General features: G+C 66.7%; 3 protein-coding genes across 7 annotated transcripts; all 3 read right to left on the bottom strand.

The window, feature by feature from the left end:
• Positions 1 to 1,144: 1,144 nt before the first annotated feature.
• Positions 1,145 to 4,379, bottom strand: LCNL1 (lipocalin like 1). 2 transcript variants are annotated; one of them, XM_047769004.1, is made up of 7 exons: positions 3,266 to 4,379; positions 2,860 to 2,999; positions 2,312 to 2,385; positions 2,085 to 2,195; positions 1,700 to 1,801; positions 1,468 to 1,493; positions 1,145 to 1,253 (listed from the first exon to the last, which is right to left on the bottom strand). In XM_047769004.1, exons 1-6 carry the CDS (start codon positions 4,118 to 4,120, stop codon positions 1,468 to 1,470), a joined length of 1,308 nt encoding a protein of 435 aa, XP_047624960.1. In that variant the 5' UTR covers positions 4,121 to 4,379; the 3' UTR covers positions 1,145 to 1,253. The 2 variants fall into 2 exon arrangements, with proteins under 2 accessions (XP_047624960.1, XP_047624959.1); XM_047769003.1 differs by lacking the exons at positions 1,145 to 1,253; positions 1,468 to 1,493 and having other exon boundaries at positions 1,500 to 1,801.
• Positions 4,380 to 4,479: 100 nt separating this feature from the next.
• On the bottom strand, positions 4,480 to 7,330 carry PTGDS (prostaglandin D2 synthase). 3 transcript variants are annotated; one of them, XM_047769005.1, is made up of 7 exons: positions 7,160 to 7,330; positions 6,437 to 6,576; positions 6,255 to 6,331; positions 5,783 to 5,899; positions 5,550 to 5,651; positions 4,903 to 4,928; positions 4,480 to 4,634 (listed from the first exon to the last, which is right to left on the bottom strand). In XM_047769005.1, exons 1-6 carry the CDS (start codon positions 7,319 to 7,321, stop codon positions 4,903 to 4,905), a joined length of 624 nt encoding a protein of 207 aa, XP_047624961.1. In that variant the 5' UTR covers positions 7,322 to 7,330; the 3' UTR covers positions 4,480 to 4,634. The 3 variants fall into 3 exon arrangements, with proteins under 3 accessions (XP_047624961.1, XP_047624963.1, XP_047624964.1); XM_047769007.1 differs by having other exon boundaries at positions 4,480 to 4,630; XM_047769008.1 differs by having other exon boundaries at positions 4,480 to 4,612.
• Positions 7,331 to 21,903: 14,573 nt separating this feature from the next.
• On the bottom strand, positions 21,904 to 25,715 carry LCN12 (lipocalin 12). 2 transcript variants are annotated; one of them, XM_047769002.1, is made up of 6 exons: positions 25,596 to 25,663; positions 25,383 to 25,457; positions 24,157 to 24,236; positions 23,969 to 24,085; positions 23,731 to 23,832; positions 21,904 to 22,629 (listed from the first exon to the last, which is right to left on the bottom strand). In XM_047769002.1, exons 1-6 carry the CDS (start codon positions 25,601 to 25,603, stop codon positions 22,352 to 22,354), a joined length of 660 nt encoding a protein of 219 aa, XP_047624958.1. In that variant the 5' UTR covers positions 25,604 to 25,663; the 3' UTR covers positions 21,904 to 22,351. The 2 variants fall into 2 exon arrangements, with proteins under 2 accessions (XP_047624958.1, XP_047624957.1); XM_047769001.1 differs by lacking the exons at positions 21,904 to 22,629; positions 25,383 to 25,457 and having other exon boundaries at positions 22,904 to 23,832; positions 25,596 to 25,715.

Here is a 25,715-nt window from a genome sequence, read left to right as displayed (position 1 = left end):
TGGCTCTCTGGGCCTTCCCTCGGGCTCCCCCACCCAGTGGGACTGTTGTCAGGCTGCAGGCAGGGGGGACACGGGCCAGGTCCCTGCCCTGCAGTCTCCAGGCCAGAGGCTGGCAGGTGGACCAGGCCTCCAGGTGTTGGGTGCGGGAGGGCCTCCCCGCCCAGCAGGGCCCAGATCAAGGAAGCAAGGCTGGCAGGACAGGGCTGTGGGGTTTTTTGGGTTTGGGTTTTTTTTCCAGCCGCACTGAGGCATGTGGAAGTTCCCAGGCCAGGGATGGACTTTGAGCCATAATAGAGACCCAAGCTCCTGCAGGGACAACACTGGATCCTTAACCCACTGCACCACAGGGAACTCCCGGGCTGTGTTTTTAGTGAAAAATGGCTAACTGAAGAGCAGAAATAATAGTATAACAAGCCATTACCCAGATAGAACAATGATGAATATTTTGACATATTTACTTTTTTTTTGTCTTTTTAGGGCTGCGCCCATGGCATATGGAGGTTCCCAGGCTAGGGGTTGAATCAGAGCTGTAGCCACCAGCCTACACCACAGCTCACGGCAACGCCAGATCCTTAACCCACTGAGTGAGGCCAGGGATGGAACCCGCGTCCTCATGGATGCTAGTTGGGTTCGCTGACTGCTGAGCCACGACGGGAACTCCTGGTATTGTGTTTTGTTTTGTTTTGTTTTTTGAACTAGTTCCATTACAGATATTGTACCATTTTACACTCAAATTCTTCAGGACCTTTCGTCAAAAGACAGCGATATAGCCTCAGACACTGCAGCAGGACAGAGCTCTGCCTTGCGGGTGGGTTCAGGGGAGAAGGGGGCGCCGGGAGACTGGGCTGCGGTTTGGGAGGGGCCCCGGGGCCCAGCGGTGAGCCTCCGGTGGGACCCAGGTGCACACTTGGTGGCTCGCAAGGTTGGGCACCGCGCGGGTCTGGGCCACGGCATGGGAGCCCAGGGAAGCCCCCGCGATGGCCCCTGGCAGAGCCAAGCCTCGGCCCCATGCGGCCTAGCGCCCGCCCCTCCCAGCCCTGGAACCCGCCACGCTGTCTTTCTCCAGGCAGGTCCCAGGGCTCAGGAGGCCCCCCAGCGAGGGCCACCTGGTTCCTCTGCCGCCACCAAAAGGAACGCACAGCGCTGGCTGTTAGAGCCTGTTTATTGTGCTGGGGGCGGGGGTGGGAGAGCCGGTGTTCTTTGAGGAGGGCAGGGACTCCCGGCTGGATCCCTCTCTGCAAGCTCGACAGCACCTGTGGGGGTGGGCGGCATCCTGGCACCCCCTCCTGCCCTCCCTGGGCCCGGCCCCGGGGCCGCTGTCCCTCCCCAGCACTGCCACCCCCATTCTGTGGCACCACCCCCACCCCGGCCCAAGCGAGGGCCCCTGCAGCGCAGGCCTCTGGGCAGGAGGGCGTCCCTGGCCCCGAGTGGTCTGGGCGGGATGTCCGGGCAGCCCCGTGCACCCACCTAGGAGAAGGCACCCGCACACTGGTCTGTGGAAGAGAGAAGGCCTGAGGACCTGCCCTGCGGCCCCCCAGGGGCAGAGCACCCACCCTCCTCTGAGCCGCCTGCCTCCCGGCTTGCCGGTGACCCCTCCCAAGGGGCCCCGGGCTCCTCAGAGTGGGCCTTGGGGCCTGGCCTCAAGGGTCTGGGGTCTTCCGGGTCCTGCACCCTGAGCCGACGCGGGGATGGGGCTCACCTGATTTGGGCAGCAGGGCGCCCTGGCTGGGGTTCAGGCCCACTTGGGGTGCCAGCTGCTGCATCTTCTGCGCACCTTCAGGAAACAGCTCTGGGGCCCGGGCTGAGGGCGGGGAGGGCCAGTGAGCAGAGGGGCCAGGCTGGGAGGGGAGGAGGGGGAGGAGGGGAAGAGGGGGAGGGAAGGGGAGGGAAGGGGAGGGAGGGGGAGGGAGGGGTCCCTGGAGACGGTGGTTCCACCTGCCACCAAGTGGGACTTGCTGGAAAGCACCCCCCACACTCCAGACCCCATCTCCAGCTCTGAGGAAGGCCGGGGCCGGGAGGGGTGAGGGGGTGTCAGGAGAGCTGCCCCTCGGGCCCCTCCACCCCACCCACCAGCCACCACGCACCGAGGAGCTGCAGCCAGACGTTCCTCACGCCTCCCTTCTGCGTCTCGACGTACAGCACGGCGAAGTGTTTGTAGTCCGTGGCCGCCACCCGGATGTCCGTCTGGGCCAAGGCTGAGCGCAGAGCCCGCTGAGCCGGGCGCCGGCCCCGGACGCCGGTTCCCGCCCCGATGGCCCTGCCCCGAGCCCTACAGCGCCCCCCCAGCCCCTCCCGGGCCGCCCCACCTCACCCGCGTTGCTGAACTGCCCGTCCACGGCACCCCTGGTGAAGGTCACGTCTGCCTTCTGGCACCCGCCGTCCGGCCTGGGGAGGGGGACCCCCGGCGGCCTGAGCAGCGGCCCCCGCCCAGGCGGCCCGGCCCTGCTCGGATCCTGGGGACGCTGCCATCCCCGCGTGCAGGGGGCGGTGACCAGCCTGCCCCAGCGCCCCCTCGTCCCCGTCCCATGAGTGCTTGCAGCACACAGGTGCTTTACAGAGCCCTCGCGGGTGAGGAGAAAAGCGGGCCAAGGGACAGCCAGGGTTGCGCGTCACACACGCACACACGTGCACACGCCCACGGAGACACAAGGTCACGGCTCCTCCGGGTCCAGGCCTCGGGCAGGGCCTCCGGGGAGCAGGGAGCTGCTGCTGCTTTCGAGGCCGGCAGCCTGGCCCGGGCTGGGGCCCAGCCCTGCCCCCCGGATGTGTCGGGACGCCTCTGGTGCCTGCGGGCTCGCATCCGACCTCACGCTGGCCAGGCCAAGGCCCTGCCCGAGGTGGGCCCGTGGGGTCACTTACGTGGAGTACCCGAACTTGAGGGCCAGGTCGCCACTGGCCAAGGGGGTCACCAGGACGACAGGCATCTTCAGGTGGTCCCTGGAGTCCAGGAAGGCCTGGTCGTCCGACACGACCCCCACCATGTACCAGGTGCCCTGGAACTGCAGGGGCGGCAGGGGCAGCTGAAGGCAGCCCCTCCCCGCCTCAACCCTGCCGGGACGGGGACGGCTGCAAGGCATGCGGCGTGAGGCCTCAGGAGCGTGGTGGGCACAGCCCAGACGCCCGCCCGCCCCGAGTCAGATGGGCAGATGCACGTGGGCGTCCTCCCTCCACCCCCAGGCTGGAGCCAAGCCCAGATCAGAGGGTATGGACAGGGCCAGGCTGGGCTCTCGAGGAGGAAGGCAGGCCTGGGGCCGACCGGGCACACCTGGCTGGCATCGAAGTCGGCCTGGATGGGGACCTGGGCCTGGCCGGGGGCCGCCCCAAGCAGGGCGAGGGTCAAGCCGATGAGCAGCGTGTGCAGCATGGCGGAGCCGCCCTCGATGACCAGGGCGCGGGCTCGGGAGCAGGGCAGGCGTGCTGGGGGCCTCTCCCGCTGTGCTTTTATGCCCCTAAGATGCCCTGGGGCGCTGGCCTGGGACATAGCCCACTGCGATAGGCTCCGATCAGGTTGCGCCCCAGAGCACCCTGGCCCAGCTGCCTCCAGCCAACCCCGCCCACCCCTGGCGTGTCCTCCTGGGAAGGGGGCCGATGCCCCGCAGCAAGGGAAGGGGTAGTCCTGGCAGGCCCTGTGGGATGTGGCCCCCAGCCCTGGGCCCAGGCACAGTCTGAGGCCCCCTCCTCCAGGAAGCCCTCCCAGAAGCTCACCCTGACCTCTGAGCCTCATAACCCTTGGGGCCTCTGCAGGGCCTGGCTGAGGTTTGTCTGGGGGGTGTGTGTGGGGGGGGGCACTGGTGGGCCCTGCACACCGTGAGCCCAGAGAGCCCAGGACAGGGCCCTGAGAATGCCACCCCGGCTGGGACTCTGGTGGGGAGGGGGATGCTGGCTCTTGGTCTGCTTTGGTGCAGGGGCCAGGCCCTTGTGCGCGCTTGAGGCCCAGGCCAGAGGCCCGGGAACTGGGGCTCACAGCTGGCCGGAGGGGGTGTGAGGGTGGTGGGTCCCCAGCCCCCTCGGTCAGTCTGTGCCTGTTGCGGGCACAGTCTGCAGCTGCCTCCCTCTCTGTGCCCCCAACCTTACCTCTGCCCAGTGGGGGCGCTCTAATCCCACACCTTCCACTCCCCATGCCAACCCCCACCTCGGCCCTCGCACCTGCCCCGGCTAGGGGGGCCGCTTGAGGGGGTGTGGCTGGAGGGGCTGTCGTCAGCTCAGAGCCCCGAGGGGACCCGCTGGCAATCCCCTTAGCTGTCCTGGCTTCTGACGCAGCCCGTGGCCACCCACCCCACCAGGAGCTGAGCCAGCGGGTCCTGGCCCCCCTCGGGGCAGGGGGGTGGTGTCCTGCAGAGCCAGCCTCGGAATTTTACAGACGGTGAAGGGACAGCCAGGCCCAAAGCAAGAGCGGGGTGACCAGGTGCCAGGGAGCTGGCCAGAGCCAGGCCTGGGGGGGGCGACAGCTGCAGGACAGACAGGCAGGAGCCGGGCTGCTGACTTGCTTCTGGAGTTTATTCTCAGGGCAGAGAAAGGCCCTGGGGGCAGAGGCGGGGCCAGGAGGAGCCCCGCTGGGTCTCAGGTCTCGGGGTGTTGGAGGAAAAGCTGAGCAGTGCAGGATGGCCAGGTCCTGAGAGAGGGGGGTCACCTGGCTGAGAGAGCAGGGCCTGTGTGGGGGCAGGTGGCGCTGCCCCCCACCCCGCCCCGCTGGGTTCCCCATCCCCCCACAGCTCTCAGTGAAGGGAACCGGCCTCCTGTCACCTCCCCGCGTCTCCCCCCCAGTCCATCTCCTCCTCCCCCAGCCACCTCTCTGATCCCTCGCCCTGGACCAGCGCCCGTCTGCCCAGTCCACCCTCGCAGGCCGGTGGGTGGCTCTGCAGGAACGAATGAGCGGCCAGCCAGCCGCAGCCCCGCACTCACCTACTCATGCTCCTCGAGGCACTTCTCTGCAAGAAAGGAGCCCGGGACACGGTCGGTGTCCAGGCCACAGGCCATGGCCCACAGCCCATGCCCGCCCCCCCCCGGGCTCCCTGCCCCCCCAGCTCCCAGAGCCCCGGAGAGCGCCTTGGTTGATCTGAAAACTGCCACCGCAGCCCATCACTCCCACCCCTCGTCCAGGCCCTGCTCCTCCCAACAGAAAGGGGGTCCTGTCCCCACGTGGGCCCAGAGCAGACCCCCTGCCCCAGGGAGGTCGTGGCTGTGGGCCGTGTCTGAACCCCGGTGTGGCTGGTGTCCCTGTGTCCCCTTGGGCATCCCGCCCCATGGGTCCTGTTTCTAGTGCCTCCTCCCTCCAGGCCAAGGACCCAGGTATCCTGGGTGCTGACCCGGGGCTGGCACGTGCTGGGTGAGCCGGGAGGGATGTTTCCTGGAGGGGCGTCTTCCTGCGCCCGGCCTGGGGGGCTGCAAGCCGTGGGCACCGGGCAAGGACTCACTGCCCCCCCTCTGGAGGCCATGTTCCGGTCAGTGGGCGGTCTGGCCGGACGAACCGCCGCCCGCGGCCTCCCTGGGATCTGGAGACGGTCTGTCTGCCTCTTAATCCCCTCCCAGCCGGACTGGCGGCCCCTCACCGTTGCGTGGCAGGAAGACAATGCCGTCCTCTGTGAAGCCCCGTGCCTTGGCGAAGGCGGTGAACTTCGCCCTGACCTCGGCCCCCGGGGCCTGGCTGCGGCCTGCGCGGGAAGGAGGAGCCGCTGGCCTGGGGCGGGGGTGGGGATCCCCACTCCCCCCTCCGTCCCCCAACGGCCCTCGGCCCTCGACGTGGGGGCGGGCCAGGCTGCGGGCCCTGGCGAGGCGCACGTACTGTAGAGCGTGGCCATGCGGAAGGCCGGGCCTGGGCTCGGGTCGCTCTCGGTGTGGAGCAGGGCGTAGTTCTCGTAGTCAGTCTCCACCACCGACACCTCGAGGTTGCTGCCCCCGTCTGGGAACCCGAGAGACAGGACCCTCGGGCTGGCGTGGGAGGGGGCGCCCTGGCTGTGGCCTCCCCACCCCTGCTTCCTGCCCACACGGCGCTCCTGGGACGGAGAACTGTGGGGTGTGAGGGGAGCACGGCGGGGGGGGGGGCGCTGCCCGATGGCTGCAGATGGGCCAGCAGGACGGGCCGCAGACTCGGGAAGTGGCATCGCAGGGCAGGGAGGGGCCCGACAGGAAGAGCCTGGGGCAGTCCAGGGGGACCCCGGCCGCACAGCCATCAGCCCACCCCGTGTACGGCCGGGCAGAGGGTCAGCAAGGGTCACTCCCCGCTGGACCCGGGGTCTGGGGAGGGCCCCACTCACGGGGACTGGTGTAGCTGTAGCAGCCCGGGGGGCCCGCAGGATGCAGCATCAGAGTTCGGGTCACACACTGGTCTTTCCTGTGGGCAGGTCACCCTTGGGGTCAGGGGTCAGGCCAGGGGTGTCCCGAGACCACGACCGTGGGCGCGGAGCTCTTGGCCCCAGGAGCCTGGCCTGCTGCCCACCTGAGGAAGGTGGAGGTCAGGTTGAAGCCGCCGTCCGGCGCCGGGGCCACCAGCGATTTGCACATGGACAGCACCTTCTTCTTCTCCAGGAACCAGCTCGAGTTGGAGGCGAGGCCCGAGGTGAACCAGCGCCCCAGGAACTGCGGCGAACGCCCCCGCCCCTGTCGGCCAGGACCCTCGGGACGCACCCCGCCCGGCGCCCTCGGCCCTGAGCCCCTCGGGCGGCCGTGCCAGGCGGGGGCGCGGGCGGCGGTGCCAGGCGGGGGCGGGGGCGCGGGCAGCAGAGGGCGGGGCGGGGCGGGGCTGGACGTTCCGGGAGCGCGCCCCCGGCTTGCGCGCGCGCGCGCGGGGGGGGGCGCGCACCGCGTTTCTGTGGGCGCGCCTGCCCGCCGCCAGGAGGTGTGTCCTCGGACCTGGGCGTGGAGCGCCGGCCTCGTTCCCGGGGCGGCGTGAGCTCATTGGGCTATAGCCGCATCGGGTTAGCGATGGCGAGCACACGGTAACCCGTGTCTTCATGTGCCGCGTGTGTGTGTGTGTGTGTGTGTGCGCGCGCTCACAACACGGGGGCTCCCCTGTCAGTGGGGAATCCTCGGCTCTGCTCTCGCCAGGAGCAGGGGCCTGGGGGACTCTGGGGGGCCGCCTCCTCCTGCCCATCCAGCCCTCCTTCCCTTCCGCTCCCCACAGGGCCTGTCACACTTTGGGGACCAGGCAAGGGGCCCTCACCTTGTCCTCCTGGAAGTTGGGCTGCAGGGAGGCCTGGGCTGGGGTTTGCAGGACCCCCAGTGTCCCCAGCAGGGCCAGCCCTAGCCACAGCGAGCTCAGAGTGGCCATTCTCCCAGAGCGGAGTGGCAGTGCAGACAGAGTGAGCGAGGCGGGCAGGAGCATCCGAGGCCGCGGGGGAGACCCCTATTTATGGGCCTGGCTTGGCCTCCAGCCAGGGCACAAGGACAGCCCACTGGAGCCTCGTGATGCGGGGGGGGGAAGAGGACAAGGCTGCTGAGCTAGGCGGCAGCCTCGCCCCCCGCAGGGCTGCTTATGTAAGCTACAGGCACGGCCTATTACAGGCCGAGGGGCCGCCACCCCCGGCTGAGTGAGGATGGGGGCCAGGCGGGGCTGGTCCCTTCTCCCGCCCCAGGAAGACCTGCCCCTGCAGCCCAGACGGGGACAGGGGCCAAGCGCTTCCCACGGGGGCTGGGAGCCCCCTCACGACCCTGACCACTGTATACCACTGTCCTCTCTCCAAGCCTGCTGACCCTGGGAGGGGACACGAGGCCACATTCGCACTGTGTGGGTTTGGCCCTGGGGGTGGTGGGACACTTGGGCCAAGGTGAGGACGCCAAATCTGCTCCCACAGTGGGCACAGCCTCCCCCACAGCCAGGTCGGGGCTCCGGCCTTGGGCCCGGGAGCATCTGTGCCCGGAGTCTGGCCGGCGGCACCTGTGGGGCTCTGCCTGTCCGGTTACCTGGCTGCTGAGGCTGCTGTCTCCCCATAGGACAGGACGCCAGGGAACCTGTCCGCCTTACAGACAGGGCCGCCTCCCTGCAGAGGCCTCCTTGGGTTGACGGGCTGTCTCTGAGGTCCTGGGCCCTGTTCGAATCTGTCAAGGTTCACCTGTCCCTCTGGTCCTGTCCAGGGCCCCCCCAGACCAGCCAGGGCTTCAGCACAGGACTGAATGGGGGGGGGGCAGCAGGTGGCTGTGAGGATCTGGGGTGGGGGTGGAGGCCCAAGGGGCATGGGGCCGGGGCCAGTGCGGTGACAGGCTGTCACTCCTCGCAGGGTGCAGGCTCTTTTCCCAGTGCCTGGCACCTTCTGCCCGGAAGCTGGATTCTTGGCAGCCCTGGCCTCTGGCTTTGGAGTAGCCCCAAGGCTGCCCGGAAATAATCAAGGGGGCGGCGTGGGCTCAGGCTGGCTCCCTGAATGGGGCAGCTTGGGCCCTGCCACCCACCTAGCGGGGGTAGAAGGGTGGGCATCAGGCCCACAGGGGTGCTGGGGAGGTTGGTACGGGCTTCTTGGCATGGCTGGACCCGTGCTGAGGGGCAGTGGCCTCCACCCCTCGCTGGGGTCTGCATGGCCCTTTGTCTCCCCGCCGCTGGCCCAGGGGTCTGGGAGCACAGACTAGGGTTTCTTTAGGAGGCACCCGGGGGAGCCACTGGGTGGGCAGTGCTGCGCTAGGGTCCCCCGCTTTGTCACTGGCGCTGGGGCTGGCGGGGGTGGGGCACTGTGGGTGTCCCAGGCAGAGGTCAACATGAGGGGGCGGGGCGGAGGCAGGAGGTGCCTAAGTGGGGAAGGAGGGACGGGCTGGGGCGGGGGGGGGGGGCTGTAAGCGGGCAGCGGTGCAGGGGAGGGGCAGAGGCAGGCTGAGACCCCACCCTTCCGCCCCAGCCTCCCTTCAGTCCCCTCAGGCTCAGGCTCAGGCTCAGCCATTCACGCTCTAGGCTGTCGGGGGACAGTCCGTCAGAGCAGGTGGGAGCAGGGGGCTGCCCCAGGCTGCAGACCTGGGGGGGCCCTTTCAGAGGGATGGGGACTGCGGGGGGAAGACCTGGGGCTCCCCTGAGACACCAGCAAGATTGCTGTCCCTTTCTTCTCTGCTGCGAGATGGAGCAGGTGGGGGGGCGGCACCCACGGCCTCAGGACTCCCTCTGCAGTCTCCGGACCCGGGCCCTCTGCCCTGCACTTGGCCTCGTGTGTGGGCAGCCCCCTGGCTGGGCCATCTCTGCCCTGCAGGTGGTGGGTCCTGCAGGTGGGCGCTCCTGCCTTTCCCTCAGGGCAGAGGTGACCCTGGAGGCGGGGCCACAGTTCTGAGCAGGACAGGCAGCAGGGTGGGCACCCAGCGGGGTCGGGGGTCAGAGTGTTGGGCAGGGGGCACCGTGCCACGGCCCCCGTCTGTCACCCGCTCCCCCAGCTCCCCGGGCCTCTTCTGGGTGCTGGCAAAGCTGGCCGTGTGTGAGGACGGGTCCGGCTCCATTGGTCCTTAGAGCACAGGACAGGCCAGGAGAGAGCCCACCTAGGGTTTGGGGACACACATCAGAGAGGGCACTCTGGCTGCCCCGGTCGGTGACCCGGCTGCTCTGGCTGCACCCACAGCCTGCCCTGCAGCCCCTGGCCGCCCACGGGCCATCTGGCGGTCACGCCGGCTCCTCCCGGCATCAAGTGCTCCTTTCTGGTGGGGGAGGGGTGTGGGGACAGATGTGGCCTCAGGGGACGGGGCACAGGCACAGCATTGCTGGGCTGCGGGGATGGGGTCAGCCAGGGGCCAGGCTGGGCTCCAGCGGGGTGCGTCCAGCATTTCAGGAGGGGCTGACCCAGGCCGTCTGTGGGGGGACAGGCAGAAACCGGGTGGGGCTGGAGCAAGGGGGGAGCAGGGGGAGTGAGAGGCCATGGAGGGCTGGGGAGAGGTGGTGCGGGGGAGGGGGCGAAGGCCCCTGGTTGGAGGGGCTCTGGGGGCAGGGGGAAGGTGGGCGAGGGAGGCTTGGGTCCTTCTGGAAGAGTTCTGCTCCCACACATTTCCAGAGGCAGCTCATCCTTGAGGGGGCTTGGAGGATGCTGAAGTCAGGGTGTGCCAGATGGAGTCCCCATGTCACCTGGGTCCCTTCTTCCTTCCACCTCCCCGGCTGAGCTCTGGCTGCACCTGCCTGGCTCCTCCCCCACCGCAGGGAGAGGGAGCAGATGCCCCACCCTCTGCCCAGCCGGGCACCTGCCTGCCCCCTCTCTGCCCGTGGGTTCTCCCCAGGCGCTCCGAGGGTCCAGCCTCACCTGAGCTGAGAGAGGTGGCAGCAGAGTGACAGTCACCCCTGAATCGAAGACTGTCAAGGTCGCCCTGAATCAGGACCTGTCCTCCTAAGGTGCCGCCAGGCCAAGGAAGGAGCACTGCCCCTGGAGGTGTGGGGGGAGGGGCGGGACAGGGTCCCAGGAGCCCTGGAGCCAGGGACCACCTCGGCGTGCTGGGCTGCCACCCATGCTGGGCTGCCACCCAGAGGCTCTCCTGGGTCTGGCAGGGACAGAGAGACCAGGTCTTTTTTTTTTAAAGGCTATACCTGCGGCATGTGGAAGTTCCCAGGCTAGGGGTCAAATCAGAGCTGCAGCTGCCGGTCTACACCACAGCTGTGTAGATCACAACGCGGGGTCTGAGCCGCGTCTGGGACCTACACCACGGCTCGCGGCAATGCCGGATCCTTAACCCACTGAGTGAGGCCGGGGATCGAACCTGCATCCTTATGGATACTAGTCGGGTTCTTTACCTGCTGAGCCACAACAGGAGCTCCAACGAGGCCTTCCTGAGCCTCTGCTTCTCCATCTGCACAGAGACACTCCCACCTCCTGGGGTCTCCGAGGGCTGTGGCTCGAGCAGGGCAGGAGTCAGGCCTGGGCCTGGCTGAGCACCCCCTCGTTCCACCTGTCCAGGCTGGTCTGGGGCCCTCCCTGCCAGATGCCCACTCGCCCTGTCCTCCCAAGGCAGAGCCGGGAACAGACCCTGTGGGAAGGCAAGTTTGGGCCCGGGGGTAGCTGGAACCCCCGGGGCAGTGTGGGGCCCTGGGCACTCCCAGCAGGGAGATGCCACCCACAGGGGTCCTGGGGGCTCCCGCTGGGGCAGAAGGGGCGGGAGGCCTGGGTGGCAGTTGGCCTGGCAGGAGGTGGACACAGGGGGCTGGGTGGAGCGCTGGCCTGGGGGCTACTGTTAATGGGTTCACTGCTGGCCCCACGCCAGGCCGAGCTCATCTTCGTCCGAACGGCAGGACTGAGAAAAGAATGTCCACAGGTGGACTTTCCCTTGCGGCTCAGGGAGTTGAGAACCTGACACAGTGTCCATGAGGAGTTAGTCTCCATCCCTGGCCTCTCTCAGGGGGTTAAGGATCCAGCATCGCCGCCAGCTGCAAGGTAGGTCGCAGACGTGGCTCCGATCTGGCGTGGCTGTGGCTGTGGCGGAGGCCGGCAGCTGCGGCTCCCATTCGACCCCTAGCCTGGGAGCCTCCACAGGCCGCGGGCATGGCCCTGAAAAGACAAAAAGAATCTCTGCAGACACGCAAGGGGTAATGAGAGAAAATCTACACACATTTCCCAGCAACTCCAGCGACGTGGATTCAGGAAAAAAAGGGAAGTCGGGGAGGGCCGGACAGCAGCTCCCAGAGACAGACCGCGAGGCAGCAGGTTTACCGGGAGCCGCGGCCTCGCCAGCTCCTGCATGTGTTCAAAGTGTCTGAATGAGAAGATTTTTAAAGATAAACTTTAAATTTTTTTTTTTTTTGGTCTTTTTAGGGCTACTCTCTAAGCATACGGAGGTTCCCAGACTAGGGGTCCAATCGGAGCTACAGCGGCTGGCCTACACCACAGCCACAGCCATGCAGGATCCGAGCCCGAGTCTGCAACCTACACCACAGCTCACGGCAACACCAGATCCTTAACCCACAGAGCAAGGCCAGGGATCGAACCCGCAACCTCATGGTTCCTAGTCGGATTTGATTCCGCTGCGCCACGGTGGGAACTCCTAAGTGGTAGGATCGTTTCGGATCTAGAGAAAAGCCGAGAGGTTCCCACACCCCCGCCTTGTCCCCGTGACATCAGCCTGGGGCATTTGCTGCAGTTAAGGAACCCGTGTTAACCCACTAGGATGTGACATCCGCACTTTGTCGCGTCTCCTCAGCTTTCCCGGTGCCCTTTCCTGACCCAGGGCCCCAGCCGGGAGCTGCACGCCGGGCCGGCCCCTCGGCTCCTCTGACATGCCGGCCGTGGCAGGGTCACCCACTCTCGACGGCGGGGATGGGCGGGGACCTGGCAGAAACCCCAAGACTGAGGCTTAGGTGAGACGGGGGTTGGTTCCTCTTGGAGGTAAACGTCCAGAGGTGGGAGCTCACAGACCCTCCCGGCCGCGTCGCCCGTGGACATGGCCTCTGCCCCACGTTGCTGGCTCTGTCCCGTCCCCGCCGGCCCCGAGGCCGGCGGCCAGAGTGCCCTCTCTCAGAAGGCTTCCGGGAGAACGCGGATGTCACCGCGCGTCTCTCATCCGGACTTAGCCACGGGGCCGCGACCAGCTACCCCGAAAGCTGGAAGTGGAAGGCTGCCTGCCTGCCATGTGGCCGCTGCTGGTGACACCGAGGCTCCACGGTGGACCAGAAGGGAGGATGCGTGCGTCCCTCCCCAGGACGGGGCCACAGGCCCGCCCACCCCTGGGTGTCCTGCCCTCCAGGCCTGGATGAGCTTCCTATGGCCTGAGGCCTGAAGCCTGAAACACATTCTCCTCCCAACAGCAGTCAATACTCGGGCCTGAACATCCGTGGGTGAGAGGTGGTGCGTGCGGGTCAGGCGGGCTGCCCGGGACGGGGCAGTGAGGACGGAGCCCCGGCACACCAAGGGCCAGCGCTCCCCCCCTCCAGGCGGAGGAGGGGTCACTCCCTGCCCACCCTCTCCAGTGGCCCTCTCCCGGGCACCACAGTCCAGCCACAGCACAGGCCTCGTGGTCAAGCAGGAGCCAGGCGCTTGCTCAGCAGGTGCCCCTCCCTGCCCTCCCCCGCGAGGACCACAGTCTGTGGCTCCCACGTGTCAGACCCTCCAAGCCACATCCTGGCCCCCGGCCGGTCCCTGCTGGAGGCCTGGGCCATGCAGGCGCCCCCCTGGCCAGTGGCAGCTGGGCCTCCACCCTGGGCAGGGCCGGGGTGAGTGGCAGGCCACGTGGGAGCACCTGGAAAGGGCAGACGAGGCACTCGGGGGGCCTGAGGTTCGAGGGGACGAGCCACAGATCTGGGGAAGGGGAAGGCAGGAGGGAGGAGGTGCAGTGGGAAGGGCGGGCGGGGTCCCCGGGGTGCTCGTACCCGGGCTTGGAGTTGGGAGAGGGCCGAGCTCAGAGTCAGGGAAGGGAGGGGTGACGGGGGCCCATGCCAGGGGCACAGCCGACGCAGAGGACACAGATTCTTCTGAGGCTGCAGGGAGGCGAGACAGGTACCAGGAGGGCTGGGGTCCCGGAGCCCCGGAGGAGGGCAGGCCTGGGGAGGATCAGAGCCCAAGGGAGGTCACAGAGGCCACGCCTGGATGGGGCTTGCGGGCTGGCAGGATCCAGGCTCTGCCCAGACCCTCGCAGAGGCCCGTCCTTCCTGTGGGAGAACCTGGCCACCCCCACCCCTGTCCCGGAATCGGGGCTTCCTCTTGTCCTGGAGGCAGCATCTTGGCCCTAAAGGAGGCTGGACCAGAAGGTGGGGTCGGGGCTCAGGAGGGGAGGGGCTGAGAGGTGGGCTGGGCCTGGGGTCACACAGGGGACACGTGGGCTCTGAGCTCCATCCAGCGCGGCCACAGCTGGCCCCTTGGCCCTGAGGTCCTCTGGGCATCGGCCAGGGCTGAGCTTGGCAGGGCCGCAGACCAGGGTCCTGGCTGGAAGGTGGCGTGGGCAGCGGGCAGGGAACCGGGGGCCGGGGGCCCGCGGGTGGCTGTGCTGCTGAGCTGGGTCGCAGGGCAGAAGCTCTGCCAGGAGGTGGAGCGGGCAGACCACCGGCTCCCCCTCCACTTGGCAGAGGATGAGTCGGCCTCGCTGTGTGCACAGCTGTCAGGTCCACACAGCAAGGGCTCACACGTGGGGTCTGCAAGCCAGCCTCCAGCGCCTCCTCACGGGCCGGGGACCGGGGCCCCGGGGCCCTGTGGTGGGGCCGACTGCGCCGAGGGCTCTGAAGACCCGGGTCCAGGCCTGTAACCACGTCCACAGCCAGACTTGGACGGGGCGGGGCTGGTGGGGCCCGGGGAGGGGCTGCACGAGGCTCCTGGAAGGGCCGGGCGGCGGGCGCCACTGTCTGTTTCTATGGCTGCAGGGCGAGCGCTGCTGGGGGCGGGGGGGGGGGGGCCTGGCCTCAGCCAAGTTCTCCGTCCCCAGACCCAGGGGCCTCCCCTGCCTGCGGCTCCTCTGGCGGAACAAAGCCAGCTCCCAGTTCGTTCCCGCAGACCTAAGAAACACAGTGACTTCCTGCAAAACAAACAGCTTTCTGCCAGAGCATTCTTCCCGGATGTGCCTGGGCACCGCGCCCCGCCCCGCCCCGCGGGGGGACCTTTGTGAGGAGACGGGACCGTACAACCGGGGGCAGAGGCACGCGGTGTGCACCTGTGCCTGTGTGCCTGTGTGTGCACGGGGGCCTGTGCACGTGCGCCTGTTTGTGTGGGTGCCTGTGGGTGCCTGTGAGTGGGTGCCTGTGAGCGTGTGTGCCTGTGAGCGTGTGCCTGTGTGTGCCTGTGAGTGTGTGTGTGCCTGTGAGTGTGTGCCTGTGTGTGCCTGTGTGTGCCTGTGAGTGTGTGTGCCTGTGTGTGTGTGTGTGCCTGTGAGTGTGTGCCTGTGAGTGTGTGCCTGTGTGTGCCTGTGAGCGTGTGTGCCTGTGAGCGTGTGTGTGTGTGCCTGTGTGCACGTGCATGAACAATGGTGGGGACAGTTTCAGCCGCCCCCTCCCACCAGCCTGGGGGGCTGCGGCTTCCTCCCCAGGGAAGGGAGGTGGGGGGTCAGCCCGTCCCCGTGGTCCTGCAGGTGCCCAGGCCTCTTGGCCCTGGGCTGGTTCCAGTGGCCAGAGCCCATGACCTTCCCTCCCCAGCCCCCCCCGGCAAGCCCGCCCCGACGGCCTGGCCACCAGACATGGTCCCGGGATGGCCCCGGGGGAGGAGCCCCTACCGGGGCCCCTGGTCTCAGGCACGGGGCGGGGGTGTACGTGATGCTGACAGTCTGCAGTCTGGCCTGGGACACTGCAGGCTGAGCTCTGGGCCCCAGTCGTCCAGGCCTCACAAGCCTCCTGCAAGCCCGCCAGCGAGGAAAGAAAGGGCGTGATGGCTCTCGGGTGGCGGGGAGCTGGGGTTGGGAGGGCCTGCTCACACCCCGGGACTGCACCTCCATCCAGCTCCTGGGAGCTGGCCGGCTTGTTGAGGCAGCGGTGGGGGAGCCGGGCCCTTCAGCCGCCACACTTCCCCTCCGTGCTGGGGTCCAGGTCTGGGGCCTGGAGGTGAAGGCAGCGTGGCAGGGTCCCCCTTCCCAGGCCAAGGCTGCCCCGGAGGCCGCCCCGGCCCCTGTTCCCAGAGCGCCAGGGCCCAAAGCCCCACAGGCTGCCCTCCCCCTGCCCAGCAGAGGCGTCTGATGCACAGAACTCCTGGACGGCTGGGCAGATGGATCTCCTGCTCCTCCCCACGTCCCAGGGTGAGCAGGGACACTTGCCCACAGCCACCCTGTCACACGGGACTGCGTGGGACCGCTGGCCACATGGCATCCTCCTCGTGTGCTGGCAGGGCTGTGGGATGAGTCTGGGAAATTGGACAGCCAGGCCCGAGCTGCCTCCAGAGGGGGCTTCCAGGAAAAAGAGCACTAGGCCTCAGGACCAGAAGCGGGGTCGGGGGAGACGCGGGCTCTGTTCTTGTACCCACAGAGCCGCCCCCCAGCCCATCGCTCGGGACCCCACCCCAGCGCACCGGCTGCCCGCTTCCTCCCTCAGCAAACAGCCGCTCTGGAAGCCCCCGAGGGCCCAGGTGGTGATGAGGCTCTCCGACCAGGATAAAGACTGGATTCGGCTCGGCCGCGGAGGCGGTGAACCACAGGGCTCCGGCCGGCAGCCTCCCAGGCCCCACGGCCACCCCTCAGGGGCCGGCATCCCAGGAGGAGCCCTGCCTGGTCTGCACACCCCACAGCCCAGCCCAGCCCTGTCCCTGCGGAGCCTGAGGGGGGCGGGAGGGCGGGGCTTCCCACCAGTCCCCTGTCCCCATCGCCCGGGCCCCTCTGCCAGCCGTGCCCCCTGCCCTGCACCTGCGTGCGCACTCACGTCTGGGGCCCTTCGAACATGGGGCCCGTTCCTGACCCCACTGGAGCCTGAGGGTCAGGACAGTGGGGCGAGTCCACGTCCACATCGTGGCCACGGGGCGCCTTTCCCAGCCCTGGCATCCCGCGTGGAAAGGAAGTGTGTCCCCAGCCTCGCACAGGCCTGGCCCCTGGAACCACTGACTGGCTTCTTGGGGATGAATTTCAGTGACACCTGGGCAGCCCCGGGAAGGCCGGCTTCAGCCTCGAAGGGTGCAGTGGATGCTTTCAGCCCCAGAACCCTATGCCCGTGGTACCAGCTCCCCAGACCGGGGGGACAGGAACGGGGTGCAGGGCGGGCTTGGTTGCTCATACATCCTGTGCTCGCCTCCTGTCCGGGCGGCTTCCAGCTCCACCCCGACCAGGGGACACAGTAACCGCCTCAGAGGGTGTGACTGTCCCCGCAAGCACGGGCCCCTAGCCCCCGACCGACCGGCAGAGACGGGTGATCCGACCGGCTAGAGGGGTGGGTTCCAATCAGGAGGGGAACGTGGGTTTCCGCGCAGGGGGCGGCGTGGGGGTGCCCGGGACTTCCACACCTGCCGGAACCACGGCCACCAAAACGGAAGCCACCCAAGCCTCGGCGGCCTGGGGAGCTGTGCTGTGGGTCTGTCCGGTGAGACCCGGCCGCCGGCCGAGGGCAGCTGTGAGGAGAGGCGCGTGCCAGCGGCCGAGACCCGCCCCGGATCGGACCAGCGCAGGGCCCGGCCTCTCTGCGGCCGCGTCTCCCGGCCACTCTCACCAGCTTCCCTTCTTCCCGCTGCTCTTTCGCATTCCGCGATGTGGGAGATTAACGCCACAGTTTTGGTTTTTGGAAGCAGAACATTCAGTGGGGCTGTGGCTGCACGTGAAGCGGGGGCCCCTCTGTTCCGGGATCCCTGGATCTCCCTACGGGGAGTCGCCGTGTTCCACTCTGGTCGGGAAGGGCACCTGTGCCCGAGGGGCAGGCACACCTGTCATCCTTTTGGTGCCTTTCCGCCCAAATCTGCCTTTCGCTGGGGGCGGGGGGGGGGCACCTTCCTTCCACAGGAGCTGCGCCCCGCAGGCGGTCCCTCCCCGGCCCCTCCCCGCCCTCTCCCCAAAAGGCGCCAGTGGGGGCTGGAGACCCGGCCAGGGGCTTCCCTCTCGGCTCCCACGCCCTCCCGCTCCCCTTCCTGCCAAGCCCTGGGGCTCAGCGGCAGTGGGCAGCCTCCTGTCCTGTCTGTGGTTGGGTCCAGCACCACCTCGGCTTCTCTGCCTTCCCAACTTGCTATTTTCTGTGACAGTTTAGTAGGGTTTTTTTGGTTTGTTTGTTTGTTTTGCTTTTTAGGGCTGAACCCGAGGCCCATGAAACTTCCTGGGCGAGGGGTCAAATCAGAGCTACAGCTGCTGGCCTGCACCTCAGTCACAGCAACACCAGATCTGAGCTGCCTCTGAGACCTACACCAGAGCTCACGGCAACACTGGATCCTTAACCCACTGAGCGAGGCCTGAGATCGAACCTGCGTCCTCATGGATACTAGTTAGGTTCGTGTCGGCTGAGCCGCAACAGGAACTACTTAGTTTATTTTAGAATTTTCCCAGGTCTTCTGCATATTCCACGTGGGCGTGTAAAGTGTCCGTGACACCCCCTTGGTTTTGCTGTTGTTGTTGTTGCCTTCTGTGGAGCAGCGCTGATCTGCAAACGCTGGGTTCATTTCTGCCGTACAGCAGAGTGACTCAGTTCTACATGTGGGTGGGTGTCTGTCTGTCTGTCTATTCCTTTTCCTATCTTTTTCCTTTATGGTTTATCGCAGGGTAACATCCCCTTATGAGCCGTAAAATCGGCTGGTTGTGAAGCCGCGTCTTCCGCCGGCCGTGGTGTAACTTCTCTCTCCTCGTCCTTCTTCACTTCCTTCTTGCTTCCTTTTCTCATTTCTTCCCCCTAAGCCGCCTCGGCAGGGCTCTGTCCTCTTTATCAGCCTTTTCAGAACCCCCCGGGGACTTTGCTTGTGGCTTCGGTTGTCTCGCTGTTTCAGCCCAGGCCCCTCTGCCCTGTGTCCTCCGGGGACGCCGCTGGGTTTTGCTGCCGTTGTGGCGAAACGCCCTGACCCTTCCTGGGCACCCGTGCGCTCTGCCCACCCAGGCGGGCGAGGCCGGGGCTCCTCCCCCTTCAGGTTCAGGGAGGTTTCTTCGCTCTGACGTGGAGTTTAATTTGGTTCGTTCTGAACATTCTCCGATTTCCATCGAGATTTCCTCTCTGGCTCATCAGCTGTCTTTTCCTTTTTTCCCCCCAAACTGAAGTACAGTTAATTTCCAGCATTGTTATAGAAGAAAAATCTTTGGGCCACACCCACAGCATGGGGAAGTTCCCGGGCCAGGGGTCAAACCTGTGCCACAGCAGGGGCAGTACAGGGTCCTTAGTCCACTGAGCCACCAGGGAACTCCGGGAGAGCATTTCTTAATTGCCAGACCTGCAGGGATTTTTTATTTCTTTAATATTGGACTTATAAGGAGTTCCCGTCGTGGCTCAGCAGAAAAATCTGACGCGAACCACCTGGAGTCAGAGCTGACCGTCGGGTTGAGGCCCCCGTCCCACTTCAGCTCTTGCATCAGACGCCACTGCTTCTCCAACCAACTAGGAGTCGAGGGCTCCCGAGGCCCCCTTCTCAGGCTCAGAATCTTTTCCTCTTTTTCGGCCCACCCACCGCCGATTCCCCAGGGCCAGGGATCAGATCTGAGCCGCAGCTGCCACCCACACCGCAGCTCTGACACCGTAGCTGTGGCAACGCCGGACCCTTAGCCCGCTGTGCTGGGCCAGGGATGGAGCCTTGCCGCCGTGCTCCATATACACCACACATGCTGTTGCATCAAGCAGGAACGCCAGGCTGGGTATTTGCTGGAAGAGTGCACAGCAAGACCGGAGGAAAACGGCGTCCCTGCCGCTTCCAGTTTCCCGTAGAGGCAGAAACAGCCCAGGGGAAGTGGGGCGGGGGCGGGCGGCCTCCCCCACCCCGGGCACCGCCTTCCCAGCCCCTCGGCACGCTCCCTGTCCTGGACCTCCGAGACCTCTGGACCCCTCTCTGCAGGCGTCCTCAACAGGCGCAGGCGCGGTGGCTGCATCACTGACCCCGTCCCCTCCCCGGAGCACTCCCTCGAATCCAGCCTCGCTCTTGCTGAGACCAGGGCCCCCGTGAAGCTATTTTGGGGTTCCTAAGCCCCCACCCCCGGCTCTGCGCTCTGTGTCTGTGGCCCTGCCTGCTCTGGACGTTTCCTACAAAAGGAGCCATTCAGCATGTGGCCTTCTGCAGCTGGCTCTTGTCACCCACCATCCTCGAGGTGCACCCACGTGGCAGCGCGGGTCCGACGCTCCTTCACTTCTGCGCCAGGTGATGCGGTGGCCCGGGGCCGTCCACAGGCCTGGACGGTGAAACCTGCCGCTGGCCCGCAGCCCAGGGGCCAGGCCCTCCAGGTCAGCAGGCTTCACAAGCTGGGGGACGTCCTCGCGAGGCTCGTCTGGAGCCGCAAAGCCAGGCACCCACCATGGCATCTGCGCTGCGCGGCGTCCTCGAAGCAGCTCTGGGGCCGAAGGGGTGGGGGGCGGGCGGGAGGGGGACAGCGGCTGTGCTCCTCACAGCGGGGGCTCCAAAGTTACCCAGGACACAGGCCGTGTGGGCACATGCGCGGTGGCTGCGCGTGCCCCTGGTGTCTCTGCGTGTGGTGGGCGTGTGACACGTGTGCAGGAGGCCCCGGCAAGGCCGAGGCGGCAGGACCATGTCTCAGCACCCCCCACCCCACGACAGCCCCAGGGAACTGTAGCGTCTCACCAGGGAAGGAAGGGGCTGGTCAGACCCCCCCTGGGGTCCCGCGGCTGCCCAGGCGTGGCCCCACGGAGACCAGAGCCCAGGGGCCCTCTGTCTCCGCTCCCACAGGTCTGCAGTGCCCCTCCGGCTGCCCTGCTGGTCCCTACCACGCAGTGCCCAACCGCAGCAACGCCGACAGACTGGCCCCCAAAGGTCCCGAGACCTCAGGGTCATCCCTCGGGTACGGCCTCTCCCCAAAATGGTCCCAAGGGCTGGGGCCGTCTCTCCAGCCCTGGACGGTCACCGCGTCCCCCAGACCAGCTCTGTCCTCCCGTCCATGTCACCATCGTCAGGGGCCCCAGAGACCAGGATGAACACACAACTGCGCTGGCCAGAGGTTCCCTGAACTCTGTCCCCACCAAGGCCACAGCCACAGCTCGGGCAGGGCCCCCCTCGTTCCCTGGCCCAGGCCAGCTGGGTTAGCACCGCGGGGGGACACGGTCTGGGGCCCTCACCACGCCCATCCCTCCTGTCACACAGCGGCCACACTTGACCTCAGGGGCTGAGCCCGCCTGGGGTGGGGGCTCCTGGTGTCTCAGCAGAACCCGCCCGTGTCCTTGGCCCCAGGGCCCCCACCGTTTTGACTGCAGGGTTTCTATCTGTCCGTGGGTGGGCAGAAGATGGGGTTTCAGGTTTCATCCTGGGGGCCGACGGGTAACTGCGCTGCCCAGAGCGGGGAGGCTCGGAGAGAGGCTGCCGGTGGGACGGGCCGAGGCAGGTGTCCTGGGCAGCAGGCCCACGGGACAGCTGTGGCAACACTCAGGCCATACATTAACAACAAAATCCTAAGAAACTAAAAACAAAGTTAACACTTTAAAAAAATAAATACAACCGCAAGGGACAAAACCCCACTCGGGCCAGCAGGGGGGGGGCGCGGGGCTGCACTGACACCGACTTCGGTCAAGACGAAGCCACCTGGACCTGCTGGGCCGGGGCCCGCCCCCCCCGCCCCCCCTCCCCACTGGGAAAGGCAGTGGCCCCTGCCCTCGAGGACAGGGCCAGATAGGAGGGCCGGGGGTCAGGGGCCGGGGGTGCTGCCTATCCTGGGGCTGGGGACCTCGTCCCTGTGCCTGCAGGCCTGGGCAGCTCAGAGTCGGGCACCTCTGTCCATACCCCCCGGTGCCACATACGGTGTCCCTCTCCGCCCAGCCCCAGCTCCGGCCCCTCAGGAACTGAGCCCCTGTCCCCTGCCCACCTCAGCTGTTCTTGCCTGGAGAGGGTGCCCAGGGCAGGGCACGTGTGGGAAGGGGTGTGGCTGAATAAGAGCCAAAGAGGGCACACAGACCAGGGGCTCGGGCCGCTCCCACGTGGCCCAGCTCTCAGATGTGCGAGCCACCTTGGCCTCTGTCCCAGGCAGCTGGCCCACCAATATCACTGTCACAGACACAGGGTTCCGTGTGGCCAGGGCAGAGCTGGACAGCGGCAGGCAGTCTTTGGGGACGGCCCCACCCCCTGGAAGTCCGGTGGGCACCAAAGGGACAAAGGCAGCCCGGGGCCATGGGCGATCCCTCCCCTGACCCTGCCCTGAGGGAGGCGAGGCCCTGACAGGGCTCCACTGCGGCCAAGGTAAGGGACCCGCTCCGGCTGCTGGATCCAGGCCAGCAGGGCCCCCGAAGGCCCACGGGGGGACAGGAGGAGAGTGGGCAGGGCCACCCCCACCCACGCTCTTTCTCCAGCCATCGGCCTCAGGGCTGAGCCCCCGTGATGGGAAAGCCTTCCTGCTCCTGCTCTGCCTGGCCCCCGTGCCACAAAGACACAGCCACCTTCACCCCTGCCTGCATCTCTGTCCCCTCACCATCCACCCATCCTCCATCCTTCCACCCTCCACCCTCCATCCATCATCCCGCCATCTCTTCATCCATCCATCCTTCCATCCATCATCCACACGTCCACCCACTGTCCACCCTTTCCTCATTCAGCAGATAGGCGTCCACAGAGGTGACAGGTGCCTCTGGAGTTTGAGACTAAGTAGTGATCGGAGCAGACCTGTGCTTTGGCAGCTTGTGCTGTTGGAGAGTCAGATACACAACAGAACCGTGAACGGTGACGGCAGCAGGCGCTACGCACGGTACCGCTTGGGTCTGTTACGGGGTCAGTCTTATTGGGATCAACAGGGATGTCTCCACGTCCAGCATCTGCCTGGTTTCTGCTGCCACCTGCTCGGTGGACCAGGGGCAGGGGACTCGGGGAGGGCTGCCCTCAGAGAGATCCTAATGAGGCCCCAGCCCAACGCCCTCCTAGGGAGATCGAGAGCGGAGCAGGGACCCTGGATGCCCATTGTCCCACGTGGGCACACCCTAGCCCTCCCTGCCGGGAGCTCCATGGGGGCCCGAGGTCGGCGGAGGCGCAGGAGGGGAGGGCAGTGGGGAAGCCGCTCCTGCCGGCGGGTGGGGTGGCGTCCGCGTGCTTCCACTGGGTTTGGTGTTGCAGCTCGCAGCTGTCAGTATCTGAGGTGTCCTTTCACCCGGCGGGGTCGTGGTGTCAGACATGGGCCCCTTGTCGCCGCTTCCCCACTGGCAGTAAGCCCCTCTCCCCTCCCCAGGCTGGGGCATCTGCGTTGGCTCCTCCTCGTGTTCTGGGGGGTGGACGGGGGGTCTGCAAAGTCACCCAGCAGATGGCCCGGGGGGAGTGGCGCGAGGGGCCTTGTTCTGGCAATGACCTTGTGTAAAACCCACAACAACATGCAAAGACACACATGTGCGCACACCCAGGACAAGCGTGAGGCCAGGCCTGGTGGGCTGGGGATGGGCGTGGGTGCTCAGAGGGCGGTCCTGGCCCCATGGGGCCAATGGGTCCCCCACTCTGTGCGTCCCTGCCTCCCCAAGGTCATGGTTGCTCACACCCCTGGATCCCAACAGTGCGTTTATTTTATGCTGAGAGTGGAGGGAGAAGGGGGCAGCGAGGCAGGGCCCGGCTCGGGAGAGCAAGTCCATCAGCAGGAATCTGGACGGATGAGGAAGTCTGGTGAGAGAGCCGGAGTCTTGGGATGGAGGATGGAGACGGAGCAGGAGGGAGATTGCGCGCACACGCACACGCACACGCACACGTGCATGCACACACATGCACACGGGAGGAGGGGCAGCAGGAGAAGGAGGGGGCTTTGCAGCCGCTCCAGGGGCTCAGCGGAGGGACCTGGACTCTGGGCGCTGCCCTGCCCTCGCCCGGGCTCCTCGGGAGGCGCCGCAGCAGCTCCCAGACCCACTGCAGACCCAGATGGCCGGGCAGGGTGGAAGTGCGAGGGTGTGCAGGTGTGCAAATGTGCATGTGCTCATGAGTGTTGTGCACCTGAGTGTATCCTCCCTGTGCACACGTGTGTGTGCACGGCTGTGTGAGTGAAAAATGCTGGTGTGTGAGCTCTGGGCATCTGCGTGGTCGCGCATGTGTGCGGGACAGAAGCGGGGAAGAAACGCTCCTGGAGGGAAGGGAGGGGGTGGCCCGGGCGGGGGGACCTGGGCGTGGGAGGGGGTGGCCGCAAGCAGGGGACCCAGGAGGGGGAGGGGGTCAAGGAGCTGTGAGAGCCCTAGTTTGGCCTCGGGCCGAACGCTTGGGGATGCTGGGACCCCCCCCTTGGGCCCTGAGCACGGGCTGAGCTGCCCACAGGGCTTCCGCAGGACTCCTGAGGCCCAGCGGCAGGTCCCACCCTGGGTCCCATCCCCAGGCCAGCCGAGCGCCTTACCTGACAGGTCTGGGAAGACGATGTGGTGGTCCGCGAGGCCCTGGGCTTGGACCAGGCAGACAAATCTACGGAGCACCTGGGGCTTTATGGCCCACGCTCTGCCTGGAGCCCAAGGGACACGGCGGGGCCTTCAGCCGCCGGCTGGGGCGGGTGGCGAGCCACGGGTGCCCCGGGGCCCCTTCTCCCGGCCCCACCCCCGACCTGAGCGCGGCCCCCCCCCGGGGGGGGGTGCACTCACAGAGCAGGCTGACCCTGAGGATGCTCTGGCTGCCTGAATTTCTCCTGGAGAGCAGGAGGGCGAAGGAGGCGTAGTCCGTGTCGTACACCCAGACCTCCTCCTGGTCTGCCTGGGACCCTGGGGGCGCGGCCACCGCGTCAGGGCCTCCTGCCGGCACCCCAGCAGCCTCCCCTCCTCGCGCCTCTCACCTCCACTGTGGACCACCGTGAATTTCCCAACCTGGGTCTCAGAAATCAGCACGTAAGACCAGGTGACACAGCGCTTGCTCCTGTTGGGGGCGGGGCAGGAGAGGAAGGTTCCGGAATCTGCTGGGTCTCAGCCTTGGTGGCCTTTTATGGGGGCCGTCGTCAGGAGAGCCCGCAGGGAGAGGCAGGTGGGCTGGGGGGTTGGCCTCCCCAAGAAGGGGCGTCTGTGCCCTGCGGCCCTCAGAGGCGCGCCTGCGAGCTCCCCCTGCACAGCGCCCCCTCCGCCGACCACTCCTCAGCCTGGAGCCAGACCCCAAATGCACCCCAATGTGCAAGAAGAGCCTTTCCTGGGCCGTGATGTCCCCAGCAGGAGTGCTAGGCGGCCAGCACTCCACCAGCGCCCGGACGTGGCCGGGGGAGCAGAGGGTAGCTCCTCGGACCCCAGTGAACTCACTTGTTCCGGAAGACGTGCAGCCTGCCCCGCAGGTCAGGGGCGGGGGCGGGAGAGGCCTGCAAGGCGTCTGGTGGCTACCTCTGCCCTGGGTCCCTGCCCCCGGTTAACCAGCCCACAGAGGGAGCAGGAGGGGGCAGTCAGATGCCCCCAGGCTTCCCAGGCCCCAGGCACCCTGTAGCCGAGCCTGCACAGGCGGCTTGGCGGCCCCAGTGGGGCGCTGAGTGTCATCGCACAGAGGCTGGACTGTGTCCTGCTTGGTCTCCAGAAGCTGCCCTGGTCCACAAGCCACCTTCCTTGAAATTCCTGACTCGTTTTACTGGGAATTGAGGAGCCTAAGCAAAGGAGTCTCTGGAGGGTGGCGAGGAGGCCACAGAGCCCGCAGGAGGCAACAGGCGGGGAAGGGCCCTCGGGGGGCATCCACACCCCAAAGAGGCTGTGGCACCCCAGGGGGCCCCATGGAAGCCCATCCAGGCTCCCCACTTCTCCCCAACCTGTCCCCCAGCCCACACCAGAGCGCGTGCCACCCTGGAGGCAGTGACTGCTCCAAGGGGAGCACACGACTCAGGAAGAGCCAATCGAACGTCATTGCCGATGCAGCCTGGATCCTTCCTCTTTTCCAGAATTGGGACCCCAGAAGGATATCAGTATCCCTATGAGATGAGAACCTGCCTGAACAGAAGTCTGGGGGTGGGGGGCAGAGCTGAGAGAAGGAGAAGGAAGGCCCTCTGTGATGGGGCCCTGATCACAGTATTTCAGCTCCTGGATCTAGCTGTACCTGAAATCCACCAGCCTTGGGCTCTTCCGAGGTGGCCGGGATCTAGTCAGTGCTTCCTCTCTTTTGCGGATGTGCCTGGGTTGGGTCATTAGCAGCCTGTGCTGAGCGTCACATTAAGAGTAAGGCCTTGGGAGAGCGGGGCCCGGACCCAGGGTACGCGAGGGTCACAAAGCCACTGGCTTCCAGGGGTTACCGGCCCGGGTCCTTACTCACCGGATCATAGCGTACGACACCTCCCAGCGGTCGTTTTGATTTTGGACAAACGTTGCCGTGAAAGGGCTCAGCAGGGACCTGTCTGCCGTCTTGTGGGTGCTGCCTGCCAGAGCCAGGACA

Source organism: Phacochoerus africanus, chromosome 2 (genome assembly GCF_016906955.1).
Source record: "Phacochoerus africanus isolate WHEZ1 chromosome 2, ROS_Pafr_v1, whole genome shotgun sequence".
In the NCBI taxonomy this organism is placed as follows: domain Eukaryota; kingdom Metazoa; phylum Chordata; class Mammalia; order Artiodactyla; family Suidae; genus Phacochoerus; species Phacochoerus africanus.
Note: the sequence above shows the minus strand (reverse complement) of the source record. Positions and strands in the feature narration are given on the sequence as shown.

Coding starts and splice junctions, on each gene's coding strand:
- LCNL1 (XM_047769003.1), bottom strand. CDS start 4,120: ATGGGGAGTGGAAGGTGTGGGATTAGAGCGCCCCCACTGGGCAGAGGT. Junction 3,000..3,265: donor CCGACTTCGATGCCAGCCAG/GTGTGCCCGGTC, acceptor CCGCCCCTGCAG/TTCCAGGGCACCTGGTACAT. Junction 1,802..2,084: donor CGTCTGGCTGCAGCTCCTCG/GTGCGTGGTGGC, acceptor CCCCGCCCTCAG/CCCGGGCCCCAGAGCTGTTT.
- PTGDS (XM_047769005.1), bottom strand. CDS start 7,321: ATGCTCCTGCCCGCCTCGCTCACTCTGTCTGCACTGCCACTCCGCTCT. Junction 5,900..6,254: donor CTACAGCTACACCAGTCCCC/GTGAGTGGGGCC, acceptor TCGGGTTCCCAG/ACGGGGGCAGCAACCTCGAG. Junction 5,652..5,782: donor CCGCATGGCCACGCTCTACA/GTACGTGCGCCT, acceptor CTTCCCGCGCAG/GCCGCAGCCAGGCCCCGGGG.
- LCN12 (XM_047769001.1), bottom strand. Junction 24,086..24,156: donor CACGGTGGTCCACAGTGGAG/GTGAGAGGCGCG, acceptor CCGCGCCCCCAG/GGTCCCAGGCAGACCAGGAG. Junction 23,833..23,968: donor CCTCAGGGTCAGCCTGCTCT/GTGAGTGCACCC, acceptor CTTGGGCTCCAG/GCAGAGCGTGGGCCATAAAG.